At 51.5% G+C, this 22,442-nt stretch overlaps 1 protein-coding gene across 1 annotated transcript in view; it reads right to left on the reverse strand.

Moving 5' to 3' along the window:
* Positions 1 to 22,442, reverse strand: part of TRABD2A (TraB domain containing 2A) — a gene marked incomplete at its 5' end in the record, with an annotated part of 38,335 nt that overhangs the window by 911 nt on the left and 14,982 nt on the right. Inside the window, 5 exon segments of the mRNA XM_034657282.1 lie at positions 2,040 to 2,125; positions 2,127 to 2,298; positions 6,060 to 6,150; positions 9,637 to 9,811; positions 12,174 to 12,320. Of these exon segments, the coding sequence (XP_034513173.1) occupies positions 2,040 to 2,125; positions 2,127 to 2,298; positions 6,060 to 6,150; positions 9,637 to 9,811; positions 12,174 to 12,320 (671 nt within the window).

Below are 22,442 nucleotides of genomic sequence, written 5' to 3' on the forward strand. Positions count from 1 at the left end.
GAGCACAGCAGGAGCCACTGGATACTCCAAGGCCTCCAAAGGCCCACACAGCTTCTTTTCATCTCTTTTTTTAAGGATGGGAATGGAACTTAGTATGTTAATGGGCTTCCTGTGTCTTTGTCCCTCAATACTACTGCTACAAAAAATCCAAGTAATACAGGTGCTAAGACCAGCACATCGAACAACTCTCCCCCAGCGACGTGGTTCTTGGTTCAAAGATTATTAAAACTCTAGGTGTAAGAAGGCCCAACTCAGATTTGCTTATCATTAGCCTTTGGGCCATCTCAGGCAGGGACCCTCCTCACTGACCACACATAGAGGCACACCCAAGCCATGAGGTGTCCTCCCTGAGATCTGGCTCTCTCCCCTATCCCAGCTCAGATCCACTGTGAACACCGTGCCGACCTCCAAGTCAGGACAGTATGAGCTGAGCGGCCCATGATCTCAGGCCCACCTGGACCTTTCAGCTCAGCTCAGGTGTAAAGTGCCCAACTCCAGGCCACCCTGAAAGGAAATGGCCCAGCCTGAAAAAGTACTGAACAGGTCAATTTCTTCCTCCACCACTGAAGGAAGATTGAAGAGCCACCCTCTGTCAGGTACCATGGAACAAGGACACAGCAGGATCTGTCCCTGTTCTCCAGGTCCTATTTGGCTGCCAGCTTCCCTCCATCTAAAAATGCCAATCCCAGGAGCACCAGGGTGGCTTGGTTGGTTGAGTGTCTGACTCTTGATTTTGGCTCAGGTCATGGGATCAAGCCCTGAGTCCGGCTCCACGCTCAGCATGGAGTCTGCTTCAGATTCTCTCTCTCTCTCTGTCTCTCAAATAGGTAAATAAATAAAATCTTTTTAAAAATTAAAAAACAAAAAAGCCAATTCCGCAGCACATTGGATGCCTGCTTCAAGCCTTCAGTGGCTCCTCATTTCTGCAGGCACTCCGTCCACTTCTTATCTGGACCCACTCCCCTTTACTTCCGAGGCTCCAGCCACAATTACTTCATCTTGGTTTCTTCAACATGATCACTCTCTCCAGGCCTTCAAATTGTTCCCTTTGCTTGGAACTCCTTCCCCTCCTTGCTCATTTGTTTACTCAGTCAACATTTACTATTACGCACCTATGCAGGCACGGGATCCCTGAATCTCCCGATCCAGACTCAAAAGTTCTGTTCATTGGGCTTCACTTTGTCCGGCTTCTACTCAGTATCAGCCAAAAGGTCCCTTCACTCCATGAGGCCTTTTCTGACCCCCCAACCCTAAATAGTAACCTCCAACACACACAAAACCACATCTCACAGCACCCTACGCTTCCTTTGCAGACAACTCAAAATCTGGCTTCCTCCCCAGAATGTGAACTCCATGAAGGCAGAGAGCTAATGCCTGGTTTATTCCAAAGCCACAGCACCCAACACAAAAGCAGGCACATAGGAGGAACTCAATACATTTGGGTTGAATTGAACTGGATCCTGGATCCCAGGCCCCTCTGATGGTAGTTCTTCCAGAAGCCTATGCCCTGCAGACCAGGCTGAGTCATCACCTCTGACTCCCCTGTCCACTTCTGATTTACCTCCTAAGCATCTCTGAGAGTACGTTCTGTGGTCACCCTACTCCCTGTCAATCGTGGGGGCTGAATAAGCCCATTCCCACAAGGTTGCTTCCAGCTCTGCAAAACTATGAAATCCCTGCTCTGCAGTAGAGAAAGGGCTGGCAAATCAAACCCTCATGCATACTCACACCCGCCCCCCAATCTTTCTTTAACAAAGATAAACATGTTGCCCCTACTCTGGCTTGAAGCAACTACCTTTAATCTGGATTCATCTGTATCACAGTGAACAGAAGACCACTGTCCAAGGCTGTGAGGAACAGGAAAGGCTGGTCCACGAGTGGGGCGCTCATCCCCACCAGAGCATTGAACCCCCTCCCTCTTAAGCAGTGCGATGGGCATTCCCGGGCTGCTCCCCACCCACACTTACAGTGGGGAGGATGGAAGCCGGGGATGGGCTCCCGGCCGACCCAGCCCAGCCCAGCTCAAACCACCGCCTCACCTCTCCTCCAATCGTACCCACAGATCGCTGAACTGCCGAAGCCGCTGCCTCCGCTGTGGGCTCGGCCGCCTCCGCTTCTTCCGAAAACTTCCGCCCCGACTCACCACCCAGGTCGGCACTGCCGGGCGGAGACACGTGAGGAAGCAATGGCGAGTGCACTGCAGACGCAGCTTCCGGTGCCAGTGCTTCCCCAGCGGGCACTTCCGGAGCAAAGATGGCTGAGGAGGTGGGCCCCGACGAGGGACTTTGACTCTTCTCTCTGTGAACAGGGATGGAGGGAAGATGGATTTGAAGGGAAGTCGCACAGCACGGAGTCCAACCCACCCTCAGGGCTCAGGGCCTCACAACAAGGATGACCAAAACCGTGGAGCACACCCCTGTGTAGCCTAAGGGCCATTCACCAGACCCACATTGGAATATGTGGTAGGCAGAATAATGACCCGCAGAGATGTCCCTGTCCTAATCCCCAGAACCTGGGCATACATTTGTTACCTTTCCTGTAAAAGGGATTTTCCGGCTGTGACAGAGGATTTTGAGATGGGAGATTACCCCAGGCTATCTCGGGTGGGTCCAATCTAAACACATGGGTCCTTAAAGCCACAGAACTTTTCTGTGGCCAGTGGGAGATGTTAAGTACAGAAGAATGGTCAGAGAGATGCAACGTCACTGACTTTGAAGATGGGGGAATGGGCCACAAAACAAGAAATGTGAGCAACGTCTCTGGAAAAGGCAAATAAACAGATTCTCCCCTAGGGGCTCCAGAAGGGAATGCAGCCCCACTACACCTTCATTTCAACCCAATGACACATGTGTCAGGCTTCTACAGAACTGTAAAATAATCTTTAGCTTGAAGTCAGAGTTTATAGTAATTTGTTGTGGCAGCAAAAACAACAGCAACAAAACTCTACAGCATCCATTATCCTGGGAAAAAGTGTGGGGGTGGGGGACTGGCTAAACCCTTGGGCTCAGCCCAGCAGGACCCCTGTCCTCGCTTCACAGCCAGGGGCATTTCCTGTGTATTCCAGCCTGCTGACAGGTGGAGGGGAGTGGCTGCCAGTTGCCCTGTCCTCACTCCAACATACAGCCCCCCTCTGTCTGCCTAGTACTGGTCTACCCCAAGACCGAAGGGGCTGGCAGGGCTGGAGTAAGCTAGGTCACCAGTTGGAAGGCCTTCTGCCCCCACCCACACAGCCTGCCCCAGATCCAAGTTCCAAACGATCAGAATCATCCCTCAACAGTTAGCACATGGCTGCTAAAGAAGGGAAGAAGGAAGCAGGTGCCTCCGCAGCCACTGCACTGGCACTCGACAACACCTTCACTGTGGGCATTTCCCCCACTCTGGGCCCTTATTCCCTCGTCCCTTCCTCTCCCTGAACAGGAGCTCCTTTCCAGACTTCATGCTCCCTCGTGGCCCCTAGGAGCACAGCTCACCACTAAAAAGTCCTAGACACAACCCGAATGGAGCACACACTGTGTGCCAGACGCCAGGATAGCTACCACAGAAGCACACACCACACCCCTTGGGAATTCATGCATCGGACCCAGGCTGGAGCAGAGAAGAAGACGGGGCATTTGCAGTGGATCTCACAGATTCTGATGGAATTAGGGGCGGGGATGATGAATGACCCTCTGGCAGAGGAAACTGCAGGAACAAAGACAAAGGATCTGGGAAGTAAAACGTAGAAGAAGAAAGGGCAGAAAGAAGGGATGCACACGTGGAGGAGTCCGAGCTGTACCGCGGCTCTGACTAGCTGTGTGATCTTTCAGTCTCTCCATCAGGAAAGGAGAAGAAACACCCGCCTCACAGGCTGGCTTTGAGGATTAACCCGGAGTCCACGTGAACCTGGCAGCCACCTGACAATCGATCAAGAAATGTTCTTTCCTCCCCTGGAAACGTGAGCAGCCCAGCTGGATGTCAGCACTTGTCCTCAGCCCTCACTGTGCACCAGAATCGCGGAGAGATTTTCACAGTATTGATTCCTGACCTCACTTCCTCCCAGAGGCAGGGTTCAGTGTTGGGTTAGAAACAGAAGTAGGAAGGCTAAGAAGAGCCATGAACACAGGTACACGTACATACATGCACACGCACACATGTACATGCACGTACACGCACACCCATGTACATATACACACACATGTGCATACACACCCGCGGCAGGGTCCTCTTCAGCACCCACAAGGACTGTGTGCCAAACACCAGCCGAGTCAGCGGGGGGGGGGGGCAGGGGGCCGAGAAGGGACCGGGGGCCCAGCCCACCCTGCTTTTCAGGAGCACACAGTCCAATAGGGGAGGAAAGACCCACAGTGCCCCCCGAAACAAGCAGAGAACCACCAAGGGCTGGGTTCTCCATCGGGGCTGAAGGGGAAGAGGAGGGAGAGAAAGAGCCACACTTGGGCCATCAGCAGAGCTGGCTGAAGGAGGGGCAGGATTTTCCTTGGGGGGTTGGGTTTGGACAGGCAGCGACCCTGAGGGGAGGTTTTCTGATGCAAGAAGCATACTTGTGCTGGAAAAACAGTAGAGTCTGGGTGCTGAGACATCAGCACGCAGAAACCGGACTTTGGGAAAGTACAGTAAGAAACCACTGAAGGTTTCTGAGGAAGGGACACTTGCAAGATTAGTCCCACAGAAAGCAAAGAATGGACCAGAGGGTGAGAACCACGGGAGGAGAGGAAGGAACCCGAGAAAGGTGGCCTGAGGTGTGATGAAGGTGAGAAATGAGGAGTCTCGGGTGAGGGTTTCTGTGGAGTGCAAGTGCTATTGAAGAACTGTTATTACTGACACACTGGATGCAGGTATGAAGAGAGGCGGGGCGAGGCGGGCCCAGGGTGTACCCACGATTGCCTGCTCCGAGGGAGCCGAGCAGAATCCTGGCCCCTGGGGGGCGGGGGGCACTGGACTGTGAGGGAGGACCCTCTGGAGTGAGGAGCTAGGGAGAGGTCCTGGCTTGAAACATGAGTTGAAGAGGGCCTGCTGGGGAGAGAGAGGGCAGCTGGGGAAGGCAGCCACGAGCAGACACCACTGCTGACCCTCTCTCTGCCCCCTCAGTGGTAGGGGACCCACATTCTCCTCACCACCGCTGAGATCTCTGCCAGGAGGGGGCGCTGGTGACTGCGATCTGGAGGGAGTGGGGCGAGGACTGAAGTGTGCTGGGCTGAATTCCTGTGTTGAAGCCTTGACAGCCAGTTCCTCAGAATGTGACCGTATTCATAGGCAGGGCCTTTAAAGAGGTGATTAAGTTAAAATGAAGCTGTCAGGGTGGGCCTGGATCCAATCTGACTGGTGTCTTCATAAGAAGAGGAAATTTAAACACAGAAGGCCGCCGTCTGCAAGCCAAAGAGAGAGATCTCAGGGGAAACCAAACCTACAAGCACCTTGATTTTGGACTTCTGGCCTCCAGAACTGTAAGAAAATAAACTGGTATTATGTGATGGCAGCCCAAGCTGACTAGTACGGAAAGGGAAGGAAGGTTCCACAGGGCCATCAAAATGAGAAATGAACAGACAGACTGGGGGTGGGGGGGGGCAGCTCAGAGAAAGAGTAGGGGCTTGGCTCCTGCCCCCAAGATGGGTCTCACAGGCATGTTCCTGTTCATGTTCAGCCCCTCTGACCTGACATTATGACCGATTCCAGCATCTGCCTCCCTGAAACCTCCCAGATGCCCACTGGAAGGGCCCTGAGCATTAAGCCTAATCACCCCTTCTAGGGCCCCCAGCACCATGAAGCAGTCTTCCCTTCTTCTTCTTCTCTGCCCCAAGACTGCTGAGGAAAAGGCCAGTGTGGCTTCTGTTGCCCAAAGTGCTTGGCCAGCCAACCCCCGTCTGACAGAGCCCCACGACAGGCTGCCGGCGGAGCCGGGTGCCAAGTGTCCACATAGCAACCAGACTGGGAAGGTGGGAACAGCCATGCTGGGGGCCTCCGGAGCCCTTCAGGGGTGAGCCCACCCTGGTGCCCAGGCAGCCCCATGCGGGTCTCGGCCCCCTAGCTGCTCCCCAACCAGGATAGAAGCCCAGGAAGGTTACTTGTTGACGGCTCGTCCAGCAGGGACGTGCTCTACCTCATAGCCTTCGCGCCGCAGGACATCAAGCACCGTGTTGTTGCCCATGAAATGACCTGTGGGGAGGAAAATGATCAGAACCACGGCAGCTCCCATGATCACTAAACATACCCCAAACACACACCCCCAGATCAAAGAAATAACCCTGGTAACCCTCCATCCCTTCTGCCCAATGCAGGAGAGCTCCAAAGACTTTCTGCCATCAGGCAGGGAGGGATATGCAGCCCTCCACGCAGGCAGGGAGGGATATGCAGCATTTCAGAGATGACACGAGGATCAGAAGGGTGCAGTAAGCTGCCCAGAGTCACACAGTAAGGGGACAGCGTAGACACCAAATCCCAACCTTCACCTCTGAATGCAGTGTTAACAGTCCTGACCATTCTCATTTATACAAGCCAACCACCTCTGAGACCCGCGCCGCCTTCTGTCCGACACATAATGACAAACGCACCGTCGAAACCTCCGTTTAGCAGAAGCCACCATAGCTGGATACCTCAACCTGAATTTTATTTCACTTTTTCCCTTTTAATAAAAAAAAAAAAACCAAAGATCAAACAGATAAGCTTACAGTGACATCTTAAAATGAACATTTTAAAGGCCAAAAGTAGATCTTGGGGTTAACCTTCTTTCCTTTCAGGGTTTTTTCTTTTTTTCTTTTTTTTGAAGGTGGCTCCATGCCCAGCATGGAGCCCGAAACAGGGCTCGAACTCGTGACCCTAAAAAATCAAGACCTGAGCTGAGATCAAGAATCAGATGCTTAACTGACTGTGCCACCCCAGGCGCCCCTCCTTTCAGGTTTTGATGCTCAAAACTGACATGATCCTCCAGGCTCACATGTCCCTCTCTGTGACAATGTATGGCACTTTAACGTCCTAAATGTCTCATTACATTGTAGCAGCCCGTGATGCGATTGCACGGAACTTTAGAGGGATCGTTATTATCTCCACTTTAAATTAAACAGTTTCAGGACTTCACACGCTAAGCAGCAGCAGAGTCTATGCAATTCTGACACCTCAATATTCAATAACCAGAGACGGGGACAGCAAATTAAGGTACATCCACGCTGCAGGACAGGCGACAAGCAATCTGTAGGTCTCTCCTGTGTCCTCTTCCCACATCTCTAGGAAGCAGGGTGAACCTGGATCAGCTTCTGAGAGCCTGGGGAGCCTGAGAGTTGTGCCTGTGGCAGGAGGTATTGGGCCCTACTACATTCCTGGGTTCAACTGTAGAGTCTATGACCCCAAGATTGATGAGGGGCAACTGGCTCGATGGAAGGGACATTGGCAAGGCCCAGATTAGCCCTGGTGCAGAAGCGTAGTAAACTCCTGTACACGTTATGCCTGGGGCGCCTGGGTGGCTCAGTCAGTAAAGCATCCAACTCTTGGTTTCAGTTCATGATCTCAAAGGAGTCTGCTTGTCCCTCTCCCTCCCCCTCACCTCCTCCCCTACCACCCCCCCATACATACATGCATACATAAAAGATTATGCCTAGATTGGGGGGGGGGTGCAACTGGGCTTGCAGAGTGCTGCTGTGACCCTCACTCCCCTAGCCATTACCAAGCCCACAAAGCAGGGAGTGATCACAAAAATAAAGTAGCTAACAGTCACCGAGCATTACAAGGTGTAGTGCTGTACACATCGCCTGACCCCCACCCCAACAACCCTATGAGGTAGGCATATTATTATCCCCATTTTACAGGTGAGGAAGAGGCACAGAAGATGAAGCAGATGGCATCTCAAACCCCAGTGGTCTGGCTGCAGAGTCCACACTCTCAACCAATTAGGAATAAAAACAATATTTGTCCAGTGAATGAACTGCCCCCATTACCAATGCCTTCTCATCACAGAACCAAGCTATTCTGTTTGACTTAGTTTTCCTCTACTCCAAGAGCAAGCTCCATTTCTCATCTCTAAATTTTATCTCCAGACCCCCATGGCAAAAGTTGCTGTTTGCTTTTAAACTCTGGAGTTTTTAGTTTTGGGATATCCTCCCTCTGCAATTGAAAGTTTGCTAGCCACAGATTTTTAAAAAAATTTTAAACCACTAGGGCTAAGTGTCAGGAGCAATTTCTGGGGTTCCCTCCAGTCCACACAACCTTCATAAGGCAAGAGGAGAAATTGGATTCATGCAGTGGAGAAAGCAGCCCTGGGAAGAGAACTTGGCACTAGCGGCTACCCGGGGCACTCCCGACCCCCAAATGCCCAGCGGCTGCGAGGCGTCTCCCCTGCGCGGCAGCAGTGTGGTGAGCTGTGCCCGGAGAACGAGGCTGGCCCAGAAGCTGCAGTCGCACCTGGGCCATCTGCCCAGCACAGCCCCCATCTGGAGGGCCTGCCCCGCGATGATCTGCCTCGGATCAGCCTGCCAGCCAACCTGCTGCCCAGCCTCACGCCACAGGGTAGGCCACTGTCATCTCAAAGCATCCACCTTTCCCCCGCAGCCAGCGCCCCGCTATGCACCGCTGGACGTCTTCTACATCTGTTGAGGGCACAAGCTGTGGCGCTTGTCCTTTAGTCTACTAATGTGGCGTATGACATTAATGGGTTTTCAGATATTGTGGAAACGGTCCTCCAAAATACATCTGCATCCTAATCCCTACAACTGTGAACGTTATCTTATACGGAAAAAAAAAAATAAGATTCTGCAGATGTAATAAAGCTGAGGATATTGAGATCAGGTGACAATTATACTGGACCTCTCACTGTGCCGCTCCAGAAGTGCTTCTCTCCAAACCCCCATTTTACTGGAGAAAAGAACTGAGGGAGGTGGCTTGCCCAAGTCTATGAGCTAGTGGAAGATGAAAGGAGAAAGCCGAGGCCAGCAAATGGTCTAGCAAATGTCTGAAACCAGTTCCATTTAAAAGCATGAAAAAAATAAATTAGTACTAAATCTAACAAGTGACATGCAAGATGTACAATGAAAACGGAGGAATTAAAGGAATTAATGAAGACCAAGTAGGTGGAAAGACATCCATGGTCATGAATCGGAAGACTTGATAAATACTGCACACTCCCCGGCCTCCGGCATTTCTGCCTTTAATTCTGGAGGGTGCGAAGCTGTGACAGAATCACTCAAGAAGAGGAGAGATTTTATTCCAAAAGCCCCACAAAAGGAAATCATTTCCCCAGGCTGCTTCCCTGTATGCTGTTAGCAGTTGGCAACAGTAATCTAAATCCCCAGGCCATCCACCTGGGAGGCTCACGGTCAGAGACGAGAAAGCAGACACGACAAATTTTAGGGGAAGTTAAAAAGTGAAAGGGGCCAGAAAGAAGTTGGGATTAAGTGCTGAGTTCAGGAGAGAGAGATACCTTCCCAGGTTTCAGGGGAGTGTGTCACAAGCACCATGGGGAGAGTGAGCTCTGGTGATGTCACAGGGACCAGCCTGCCCAGCGAAGTTCCAACCACGCTGGATACTCGGGCATCAGCCGGAGCCACTTTGCGAGCTGCCACTCAGCCCCCCTCCCACCTGGCGCCCACCTCAGCACGCCCCCCGTGGAAGGAGCATCGGAGCCCAGCGTCCCAGCAGAGGTGACCTACGACTCACCAGCTCCAAAGGCAAAGAAAAAGCCTTTGTCGGGGAACTCTTCCAAAAGGGCCTTCACTCGCTTCCCCATTCTCTCGTTCCGCTTGTAGATAAGCTCCTGGCGGAAGTAGCTGTCGATCTCCTGGGCAGTGACACGCTCCTGAGGTGGCAGCGTGGCATTAATAAAATTGGGAACCTCCGCCAAAAGAAAGAGAAAAATTAGGGGAAACAGAGTTACAAACAAAGTTGCTTAATTTGAGCACCCAGTCACCCAGCCTAGAAGGTCAAGCTGCTGTCGGGGGAAGGGGGAAGACAGACACACGACTCCTGGGGTCTCCTGCCGGCTACTTTTTCAGACTGGGATGTCATTCTCTGTAACCCAAGTGCAAACATAGGAAATGAAGCTCCCTGAAGAACTCTCGGGCTATTTCCGACAGTGCTTCTGTTCTATGTAAATGCACATGCTTGGCACCATGTGTTTGTGTAAGGAGACCATATCTTCGCCTTAGCACATTCAGAGTTTGTACTTGTTGGATTCACACATGCTTTCTGTAGGAAAATAATTTTACATAAATACATAGTTTAGAATCAATAATTATGACTACTACCAAATACATGGAATGCCTATAACCATTCAACGGTGTTTTAAATTCCATACATGTTCATTAAATTACTTCTCCAATTCCCAAGTCTCCCTCTTGCTTCCTCCCATGTTCTTTGCCCTCCTGGCCACTATTCACCTGGCTCTGGCACACTCATCAGCCAAGTGCAGTATTTACAGGGTGCCATTACACCGGAACTGTGACAGTCCGGCGTGGTGCTTGCAGCGGAGCGGCTGTAGGTGAGGTGACACACGAGCTGTCTCCCCACCCCATCTGGATCCCCTCCTCCTGGGCGCGTGCTCTCTCCTCTCCCCAGGGATTTAACAAGGTTAGCCATTTACAGGGTTTACTCAGTTATAAAACAGGATATCTACTCTGGCTGCTTCTCCCACTTGCAGTAGCCACTCAAAGACCTTCTGAAAGTCCTCACTCTGTAACGTAGCCATCAAGTCCCATTTCACCGACAACAGAGCCCTTTTCACTATTTCCTTGAAATGATACTCTTTCATTTTCAAATCCAAAGCCTTCATCTTCTCCTATACCGTCTTTTTAAAAATCATGTCATTTATGTACAATCCTTCTGTCCATTTCCCCAAGTCCCTTCTCTTCAGCACAGCACCTTCTTTCTACCAGCCCCTCCCCACAGGCAGCCCAGGGTGTGCAGGGCAGCCTCCCACTGCCATCCTGCTCTCCCTCCAAATGCCAAACGTGCCCTACGACCTGCACCCCTTCACCCGACCAGCCTGGGCCACCTGGCCCCTCGGCAGGCACATCCCCAATCCCCCACACCCTGGTGGAGGCGCTGTGAGCAGGACAGGTATGAAGGAGCCACAGGAAAGGGATGCATTAGGCACCTATCTCTGACTGCCCCCCCCGCCTCCCCATTTGCCCATATAACTTACAAATCCCCTGTCCATATTAGCATGTCTTTCCAGTGCAGATTTGAAATGTCCCAAAACTGACCTTGACTTTTCTCCTCACTCCCCCCACACCCACCAGGAGTGCCCATAAGAACTGTCCTCACCATAAATTCTACTCTTCCTTCTTTAGTGTATTCCTTGTTTTCCCTTCCCCTTGCTCGCTTTGCCTGGTTTACTTCCTCCAGCTCTAGACTCTGCGGAAAGCTCAGTATACCTTCTGACGCTTGGGCTGATGCTGGATCCAGCCTCTCTTGTCCGTCTCCCCAGGCTGCCATTCCTTGTTCACCGCTTATATTCCCTCACTTTTCCTTACGACAGGGTCCCCAGATCTAACAGACCCCCAGCATCACTCACACCCTCCTCCCGTGTAAAGACACTGGTGCTGGAGACAACACACGCCCCGTCTCAGAAGCTCAGCCGGCACTTGCCACTGCCACGCGGTCTTGGTGGGGGGAGGGGAGGAAGCCATGGTTTTGTCCCCTGGGAAGCTTGTTGATAAAAGAGTAACAAACATCTCTGGAGGGAGGTTCCACTCCTCTGAGCGTCCTTCCCCTTGACAGCCCCCAGGTAAAACCTGTCCCAGGGGCCACTCACTGCACCACCTCAGCCATGGACACATCCCAAGCCATCATGCTCGCGTGCTCCTAGAAGCCACTGCTAAGCTGCAGTTGAAGTTTGTTTCATCATTTCCCAGAAGTGCTGCCTAAGCCAGCCAGGGGGCTTTCGCACTTGGATCCCTCCCCTGCTCCAGAGGCCGCCCTGGGCCATGAGGTCTGCCGCTGGATCCCTTGAAGCTTCATCCTTCGCCTGGGATCCAAGAATTAACTCTCATCAACGCCGCTCCGTTCGCACGTGTCATAAAGAACGCCGCTGTTAGCTGCAGCGTCTCCTTCGACATCTAAACCTGCCCAATTTTATTTTTGGAGCCCTTGATGACCTCGATCCTTTGTACACAGAAGGTCCGGGTGTCAGCCTATAATGTCTTTATTCTGGTGTTTAAATGCACGCTGAGCTGGGCAGAGGACAAGGCCCTCACCTGGGAGCTGTCATGGCTGAAGATGACGGAGCTGAGGTCCCCACAGTTATAGTGTTTGATGAGATCCTCCGTCGTGTAGGGGATCTGAAGGCGGCCTGCTCGAAGGCTCTCCTGCTGCAGGAGGGTCTGGTTCAAAGCAAAGATGACCTAAGGGGAGAAAACACAGGGCCCTTTTAGATTCACCGACACAGCAATCATTAGCTGCCATCTTATTTCTTTTGTCCGAGGTTGGCAATGGCCTCACTGCTGGGTTTGTTGTGTAAGGACATGGACACTGCTGCTAAAAAAGGGAACACAAATCCCTGGGTGGTGTTCAAAGAAAAGGACAGTCCTGCCCAAGTTGGCCCCTTGTGGGTCACCCTGGAGAAAGTGCCTTACGACAGACATAGACCACCTGGAGCTGTCCCATGAGAGTCAGCAGCAGGTGAAGGCACCAGAGCATGGCTTGAGATGAACAGCTGAAGAAGCTGGGGAGGAAAGGCAGGAGCAGCTGGGGACACACAGACAGGCACATACCGATGCCAGCTTCACTTACAGGAAGGACAGGACAGGAAAATATACACAACATCCACGAGTCTGTTCTAACCTTCAGTGTGGCTTTTGCCGCCTAATGGATTCACTGGGCCGGTGGGACGTTAATAGAAGTTACGGTTAGTAGAAGTTATGGAAAAGGAGGAAACGAGGCCTACACAAAATCAAACAGTTTTATCTATACAAGTTTCTCAGAGTCTCTGATACACTAATGTGAGCTGTGGTTCTTCCCAAAGGGAGAGTGTGCCAGGTTTCCCAAGCTTATTTGAGCCCCACATCACAAGAAAAGAGTTCGCAGGCATATCCTTTGGGAAAATCCAGCCTCAAGGAATTTTACAAAACAGTGGATTCTCCACCACGGCGCTGGAGAGCTGGGGCGGGGGTGGGGAGGGGATTCTGGCACCAGGTGGGACTGGGGCTGGCCACCCTCCATGAGGCTCCTGACAATACTATAGATGCCCTGGCACTTTCTCTCTTGCTCTCCCCAGGTGTGGATGCAGACATATCACCTTTGACAGTTGCCCTTCCACGTGCTGCCCCAGTAATCGGTATACAGATACTGCCTGGCTGGAATGTTCCCTCCCCATTTGCTGAAAAGCACACAGGCAGGGTCCATCTGAGCACTCTGTGAGGTCTTCAGCGGGAAGTTTTCAATTCTCTGGAGACAACATATTACATGTCTCAAGTCAGCAAATGACCCTATGCAGCCCCAACCCCCTTACTTTCTCCTGTCACACATCCTCCTCATTCTGAGGGCAGAGGGGCAGGGGGGCTTGTTGACTTGCTTCCCACAGGCCACGGAGGCACACGTTGGCTGTATGCTCTCCTCCCATGGCCCTGTCTCCCTTGGTCACTCTGATAATGGCCGGCCCTGGCCTGAGGCCTTAACCAAAGGCCCTGGGGGCAGGTCCCTCTGTAAAATCCCCTCTTCTCCTCTCAAAACGTCCCTCTTCCTGTCTGTCAGGCCTGGACCTTCTGCGCCATGCCCTGTCCCCACCCCTCCACTGATGACATGAGCTGACAGACAGGTACACCCAGGTGCATGTCCGCAAATTACGGTCTAAGTGAGGAAACTCAGGCTTCCACAAAGAGGAGCCTCTGCCTTCTAAAGCCACACAGTCGGGACCTCCCCACCACCACTGAGAACAGCTAAATGCCTTCTTTGGATTAGCTGGAGGAACAAATCTTTGGAGGGGAGGGGGAGGGGCAGAATGAAGCCCCTCTCAGGTCTGCCGGGCCCAGGCCAAGGTCTCACACATTCTCTCTCAATGTCTCATCCAAACCAAGTTCTCAAGCTCTGCTTGGCTCACAAAAGTGTGCTGATGGATTCTGCTCGCCTCCTAAAGCCATTCGGGAGAAGCCCAGGTATCTGTTGCTGGCAGACCTTCCACCAAGAGTTTCCATTGACTTTGAAATGCTTTTCCGAAGGTGTTCTCGGTATTCAGAGAAGATTGAGCCACCCGTCCTACTGGACAGACCGATCTGCAAAATGGAGAAGATAGCGTGGCCCGCCTGGCAGGTTAAATCTGACGTTTGTTTATTCAGTCCTTTCTTCATGTGGTCAAATGTCATTTACCCTAAAGACATTTCACCTGCCCAACAGGCTTCCAAAGCCTCGCTGGGATGTTTATCTTTGCTTCTTACATTTACTTTTGATGATCAAGCTCCATGCAACCGGGAGCAGGGCCCTGTGGCACTGCTGGGGGGCCTTCTTTGGGCCAAACCTGGGGGGCCTTCTGTGTCTGCCTCCGTGGCTGTAGGAAGTACCTACCCCCTGGTCCTCTGCAGCGAGTCTCGAGGCCCCGAAGCAGGCATCAGGGAGCACCAGACAGAGACACAAAAACAATACACAGCCCCAGACTCAGCCAGCTGAAACCATGGAGGTCCAGACCCTGCTTCCTCAGAGACCTGCTGGGGCACCTCGAAAGGCCCCACAGCCTGACAGGATTCATGACTGTTGGTCACTCAGGCAATTCACTCGCCTTGCTGTGCCTGGCCAAGTCTGAGCCAGTCTGACAAATCTGGGGTGTCAGGAAGTGACTCACAGCTTGGCAAATTCCTCAGAAACAACTGTGTTCGGTTACATTGAGCACAGGGGCCTGTCCCAGGAAGTTGATCCTGATGGAGCGTTGTCATTGACCTAGCCTCCCGGCGTTGCAGGATTTCATCTGGCGCTATTCCTGGGCAGCCAGAAAGCCCAAGAACAGCGGCAGCCTGTCCAATTGAGAGCCGAGGCAGGTGACCAGGAAGGGAAGGCAGGGCAAAGGAGTCAATCCCTTTCTTTGGAGACTCTGCTGACATTATCTCACATGTTGTCTTAGTTTCCTGGGGCTGCCAAAACAAAGGACCACACCCTGGGCAGCTTAAACAACAGAAATGTATTGTCTCACAGTTCTGGAGACCAGAAGTCCAGAATCAAGGTGCTGGCAGGGCCATGCTCCCTTTGAAGGATTTAGGGAAGGATCTGGTCCAGGTCTGTCTCCTAGCTTCTGGTCGTTCCTTGGCTTGTGGCTGCATAACTCCAATCTCCACATGGCACACTCCCCACACTAGGGGACCGGCATGTATGTCTGTGTCCAAATTTCTCCTTTGTATAAGGACACGGTCATGTTGGATTAGTGCCCAACCCCAATGACCTCATCTTAAATCATCTGTAAAGACCGATTTCCAAATAAGGTCACATTCTCAGGTCCTGAGGGTTAGGACTTCAATGTAAGGATTTGGAGACACAAGTCAAAACATGTCAGTCTCAGTTTACTTCTTTTTTTAATAGTTCTTATGAATATGGTAAAAATTTCAAACAGTATGAATAAAAAGAGCTCCCTTCTATTCCTGTACCCTAATCCCCCTCCCTAAAAACAATCACTGCGGCCAGTGTCTTGTGTATCTTTCCAGGGACAGTCTCTGTGTGTAAAAGCCAACAGATAGGCAAATGACACATGATAGACAGAGAAACGTAGGGATATCTCCTCCGCTCTTCTGTTTGTGCTCCTTTGGCCTTGAGATACTCAAATAAATGCCTTTCCATGGACGAATACTGAAGCTATCCATTATGACGTAAGACAAACAACCCTGGGCTAGAAAGCCAGGGTTTGGCAAACAGGCTTATCCTCCATGGTTTCTGAAGTCCATGCAGCCTGAGACGTAACCTTATCCTTAAGATAACATTACTGACTAGAGCAAATCACAAAAAAGGAAAAGGGAAATTTCTGACTGCAGGAAGGGACAAAATGAAGGTTTCCTACAGCCTTTCCAGGGAGAAAGCAGGCTGGAAGCAGAGGCCCCCAGGGCACCCCAGAGATGTCCCCACTGCCCCCGATCCAAAGCTGTCCTAGTGTGGCAGGATCGTCGAGCACAACAGCCAAGAAAGAACTCTTGAGATGCTGTACAGTGCGACTTAGGACGTGTATTTAAGTAGCACGGGGACAGGACCCAGGGGCACAGGGAGCTGCTCTTCCGCTGTAGGAAGCTGGTGGTTATATGCTTAGTGCCCGTGGAGCAAGGAGACGTGCAGGGAGTATGAGATCATAAATGTCTTCTTCGAACTTAGACTCCTAAAACTACTTCCGCAGGATTTCTCTGGTGCCTATCATTCAGTTCAATATTAACTACCGGTGAGATTTACAGGCAGTCACGAGACCCTTTATGAATGTAGCAACCAGCACATACTTGATCCTTACTGAAAGTATGCAGGCTGGGACGCCTGGGTGGCTCCGTCCGTTAAGCATCTGCCCTCGGCTGGGATCATGATCCCGGGGTCCAGGGATCGAGTTCTATGTCAGGCTCCTTGCTCAGTGGAGAGCCTGCTACTCCCTCTGCCTGCCGCTCCCCCTGCTCATACTCTTTCTGACCAAACAAATAAAATCTTAAAAACAACAACAACAACTATGCAGGCTATAGGCCAGCCTTCTGGGCTAAAAATGAACATGTTTCTGCTTCCCTCATCACCAGGACCTCTGCTTTAGGCTCAGGCTGACCCAGGCAGGCCCCAAGGAGAAATCCGGGCAGAATTCCACAGGTGAAGATTTCAGACAATCCTACAAGGACTCAGGTTCATTTCTCCAAGAAATGAAGGCTTATCTCAGATCAGCCTTCTCCGCCAGTTACCCCGATGGCCTGGTTTTCCCAGGAACCTTCTAAGCCAGTGTTTTCCAAACCACAGATTGCAACTCACTATTCGCCACTTCCTTGTTGACATGAAACTTGGCACACTCTACCCATTGCTCTGGAGCTTGCTTATTTCTTTTAATCTTGGGTATCCGTCCATACGTGCATCCAGGGCTGCTCCGTGCTTCCTAACAGCCGTACATAAACCACCACGAGCCCGTACAACCGCCCCCTTACGAACCGCCACCTACGTTCACCTGTACCGGCAGGGCTGGGAGTCACTGACGGAATTAAGTCAGGGTTAGAGCTTCAGGAACCTGAAGAAACGAACAGCAAACACATCCAACTCTTTAAAATCTGAACCGTCTCCAGAGAGCCGCTGGTGGGCGCTGCCCTGAAGTCAACTGCTGGCTTCATTCTCCGACCCTCTGCACATAGTTTCTGGAGTCTGACTCATACCCCCACCAGGAAGGATGTGGGCTAGGGGACCGGCATGCTTCTGAAATAGCATTGCCTCTACGGTCCTTTCACGCAAACAAAACTCTCTGTGGCCGAACCTAGAAACCACCACCTGAAACGTCATTTCAGAAGAAATCCACGTTCTAAATTCTCAAGTCTGGCTTTTGGGGTGCACGGGGAACTGCCAAGAATTATGCCTCCTGTATCGTGACTATCCTGCCAAGCTACCCGGGCTGATGCAGAACAACAAATTCTCTTAAAAATTCCCGAGCGGCAGATACCGTACTTAGATCCAGGTCACTCACGGTCTATCTTCTCACCTGAGGGCCAAGCAAGACGCACCAGGAAGAGGACAAGAGGCGGAGGTGGTAGAATATGAGACCTCTGAGCGCCCGGAAGGGGTCAGCAAAGTCATTCGCATGATGTGCTGACATAATAATTATAATAATAAAAACAGCAGCAGCCCCTCCCCACCCCCCACAGCTCCGGGAAGTGGAGCTGCATTTGGGGAAGATTTGGTGCAGTACTGAGGGGGTGCCCGTTGGAAGTGGGACAGAACAAAAGGTTGTGTGATGGCAACAGGTCACAGAGGGCAGTTGAGGATACATGAACACCCAGTGGGAGTCTAGGCGGAGGTGGAAACTCCAGAGAGAGACGGGCCATCACAGTCCCTACCTGGTCCCTGAGCAACACTTTGCCCTACCATTAAAAACAGGCGGTGCCAAGAGCAGCCACTCTGTGTTAGAGCATCTCCGGGCCCACGGCAGCCACACTGTGGGTGAGCTCAGCACCTCGCGGGGGCGCTGCAGCAGCCAGAATACAGGAGAGCATGTGTTCAAGGATGCACCGCTGCCTGAGAGCAACGTAAGAGACGGACCAATGTGCACAAACACATCCCAAATGGCGACCATGGGCGTGGCACCCATCAGCCCACCCTCCATGACCTAGCGCCATGCTGCTGGCCTGACCAGCCACAGACCATGAAAAGCATGCTACACATGTCACCAGGGGCCAGCAGGGGAAGGAAACAAAGGTCCCAGAGACCTTAGAGCTAAGCAGGCTACTTCCCTTGAATCCTGCCAAGATTTCTGTCTTTGACCACATGAAACAGCAGCTATGCGTGAAGCTTGCAACTGACCAATCCTGCTATCTTCAGGGACGCAGGACTTCTTACCTGTTGGGAAAAACTCGTTTATGTCCTGAGGCCACCCATGGAGGCTCCTGGCAGAACTCAGGCCAACCCAGCTGGGGATACAATGGACATGCCCCGATTTACAACAGAGGACAAGCAGAGCCCTGTGGCCGGTCTCTGCAGACACATAAGGAGACGGGCTCAGAGTGCTTCAGAACGGGTCCTGCAAAACCTTTGTTGTTCTCTGAGGCTCACATTTGGAAGGGTTCAGGGCCAAATAAGCCACCACTGGGGGACTTGCCACCTTGGAGAGGTTCCCAGTGCTTCTCCAGGGTATACCAAGCTCTTCTTCTTGAATGCTTGCTATCTCAAGTCAGGTGCTCTGTTCTACTGTGGGACATTTTTAACTATTAGAAAGTCCTTTCTTCTTTTTGAGCTCCCTGTCTCTGTGATTGCCGTGTAGTCATTTTTGTATATATCCATACAATGTGTGTTTCCATACATGCACAATCTGTTAGCAGCCATCCACACAGAAAACATGTGTGTCCTCCTTCTAGGAACCTCTCCTATAGAAATGCTGGCACACGTGTGCAATAGAAGTGTAGCAGATATTCCCCGGGGAACTGTAATATTGCTCTCCACGGCACTGCAACTGTTCAATTAAAATTGGAATGTCCATAGAGAGGGGATTCCTACATTGAAGGGGAGACTGCACGTAATGACCTCAAATGCTCTTCCACTTGGAAGCATTTGATATGCTCCATTTCAGAAAGGGAGGGGAGCAGACCCTTCTGGTCTCACATTCTGCCTTCTCGGCCTCCACCATTTCTCCTCCCCTTGGCACAGGCCTCAGGGCTCCAGGGAGAAAGGAATCAGGTCAGGCGCCCATTAGGGGCCTCTACACGGTCCCTGTGGTGTCTGAGCCACCTCCTCTGCTCGAGCTGAGGTGAGGGAATCCAATGTACCCCCAACAAGCCTCTGTTCGTGGAAGGGCCAGTGTACCCACCCCGAGCATACGCTCTTCCGCAGTCACGGGGCCTACAGGCCCTGGCAAAGGGGCAACAACAGGGGCGGCGGCAGCGTGGGCAGCCACAGGACCGCAGCAAGAGCTGTGAGTGTGGCAGCAACCAAATCTATAAGCCTGGGACAGACGAATGGAGTGATGACAGGAACAGCCAGCAAGGTCCAGGAGGAAGCACGGCCAGCACAACCAAGGGGTGGGGGTGGGGGGGCCAGCATGGCCTCAGAGAGTCCGAACAGGATGGATGAGGGTAGTGCAAGCTCGTCCTAGGAGGCTGCTTGCAGCATGTCACCAGGAGCCAGTCCCTCCCCAGAGGGCTGCAGGAGTGTGGCAACTGCAAAGACAACCAGTAAGCCCAACATAGAAAAAGCTAAACGTCCAGTGATCATCTCATTTGGGCGGAGTGAAGGCTCCATGAGGGAACGGGATGGAAGCCAGAGTTGCCTGGGCCAGTGCCGAAGCCCAGAAAGAAAGAAGGAAAACAGAGGCTAGATCTCCTGGTAGAAGGAGTTCCCATCACTACACGACAAGTGGAAGTCCCCACAGGTCAGGCAAGACAAGTCAATCCAAAGAACATCTCCCTAACCAGCCGCAGAGGCAGCAGAGGGGGTAAACAGAGGATGTTATGGGTTGACTTTTCTCCCCCCAAAAGATATGTTCGTCCTAATCCCCATTACCTGTGAACATGACCTTTTGGAAATAGGGTCTTTGCAGATGTAATCAGGCTAGGATGAGGTCGTTAGGGTGGGCCCTAATCCATCAGGAATGGTATCCTTACCAGAAGGGGAAATGTGGACAGACAGAAACGCACAGAGGGAAGGTACTGGAAAGTCACATGGTGAAAAGACAGCGGTGTGATGACGACACAGGTGTAGATTGGAGGGATGCATCCACAAGCCAAGGAAGGCCAAAACTGCCAGCAGCTACTAGAAGCTGGAGGAGGCAGGGGAGGATTCTCTTCTAAGCCCTTAAAGAGGGAGTGTGGCCCTGCCAACACCTTGACTTGGGACTTCTAGCCTCCAGAACTAGGAGAGAATACATTTCTGTTGTTTTCAGCCACCAGTCTGTGGGACTTTGTTAGCCCTAGGAAACGAACGCAGGGGCAACAGACCCAGCTCCTGCCCTCACCACAGCCTGACCAGGAAGGCTCTAGGGCGTCTCACAAACAGGAGGAGCCAATCTATGGCTAGGTCAGATTCTGCAGGTGAGAGAGCCAGCTGCATCAGCTCTCAAAGAATTTGAAGAATCCAGTCCTACAGTCCTACTATAAAAATAGTGGTCTCATCTCTTGGTAAAAGGAAATACTGTGTCTAAGACTGTGCTGGGGAGCGGCGAGGGGGTCCTCGGAGAGCTAGCAGAAGGTGGCAAGTGGCTGGAGATCACAAGTACCTAATCCCTGAGACCAAGGAGACAGTGGACCTTTGAAGCCGATTAAAGAGGAATCAGAGCAGGAAGACCGAGCCTCCATAGAAGTGTCCCCAGAGAGTCATCCCAGCTTTCCTTACTACAGTTTAATTAAATAGAAAGGAAAACCGTAGCACATGGGAATGCAACTCTCGCATGCGTGTTCTAGGAGACTACTGTGAGAATGTTTACAGCAAAATTATTTGAAACAGCAAAACCCTGGAAACAGTCCCTCAAGAAGAGAACTAAAAACCGTGGTAGATGTCACACAACAGTGAAAATCAACAGTGGCCGCACACATTAGCATGGATGGGTGTTGCAGTTTGGGTTAACCAGCAAGACACAGAAGAAAGTGGACGGTATAGTTCCATTTATAGAATAATTCGAAAACAAGACCAAACACCATATTGTTTAAAATACACATTTGATGAAACTGTAAAGAAAAATGGTGACTTCAGGAGAGAATGGGGGGTTTATACGAAGCAGTTACAGGGACAGTGGGAATCAGGATGAACAGAGCCTAGGTTGGTTTAAATCATAAGGAAACAGACTCTCACACAGCAGAAAGCCAAACGCAGAGGAGCGTAGTAAGGGCAGGGCTCCCCTGGTGCTTAATTTCTGGACCACCCTTATAACTAGGAAACTCAAATCGAGCCACGGCAAACACCTCTAACTTCTCCTCTCTTCCATCTATTCGAGCCACCTTAGGACACGTGCTCACACCTACACCAATCGGAGAAGCCAGAAGAATTCTGCGTGCTGATTGGCTTAAAACCAGGATCCTGAGCCAATCACTGACAAGGTTGGCTCCTGAACCAATCACTCCAAGATGGACACTTGTGGGAAAGGCAAGTGAAGTGGCAAATGACTGAATTCAGAAAAAAAAATTCAACCCCCAGTGCTGTCCTTGTTTCTCCTGCTGGGGTGAAAAGAATGCCTAGGAATAAAATGAGGCAAGAGGAACCGAGGGTGTAAAGATGTGTCAACAGGGATGGGGTATAAGAGCGGACTGAGTAGGTACGAATAAGCCCAACCACTTAGGGTGGCAGGAGCAAAGGCAACCGCGAGCTTCTATCGAACATCCGTTATGCCCTGGGTCCTCTACAGAGGTTCTCTCGTTCATTCCTCACCACATCCTATGACATCTGTTTCATCAACCCCATTTAACAGATGAGAAAACGGACTCAAAGGTTCAGTGTTTTGCCCCAAGTCAAAAAGAAAAGAAATGAGGAGGAAGTCAGGATTCAAACTCAGATCCATGGCCTCCTAAGTTCATGCTCTTTCCGGTGAGAAGCTGGGTAGAAGAACAGCAGGATAGGTAGCAAGACCAGCCTTGACCTCTCCAAGGTGTCTAAAACCTACTTCTTCCAAGGCAAGGCCCAACTGCTTCGGACCCATGCACCTCTAAGCAAGGACAGGCAGTATACCTACTTCTCCTGGATAACCTATCCTGGTTATAATAACAGCACCAGGCAGGTAAAAAGATTCAGAGACAGCCTCAAAGTCACTCTGTGTGTCTATTAACAAATGCCCCTCACCCAGAGACTACTGTGTCAGGTCAATCCTCTTATTTCAGACCCTCTGTCCTGCTAGGCAGATAAGAGATGCCAAAATC

Source organism: Ailuropoda melanoleuca, chromosome 4 (genome assembly GCF_002007445.2).
Source record: "Ailuropoda melanoleuca isolate Jingjing chromosome 4, ASM200744v2, whole genome shotgun sequence".
Lineage (NCBI taxonomy): Eukaryota > Metazoa > Chordata > Mammalia > Carnivora > Ursidae > Ailuropoda > Ailuropoda melanoleuca.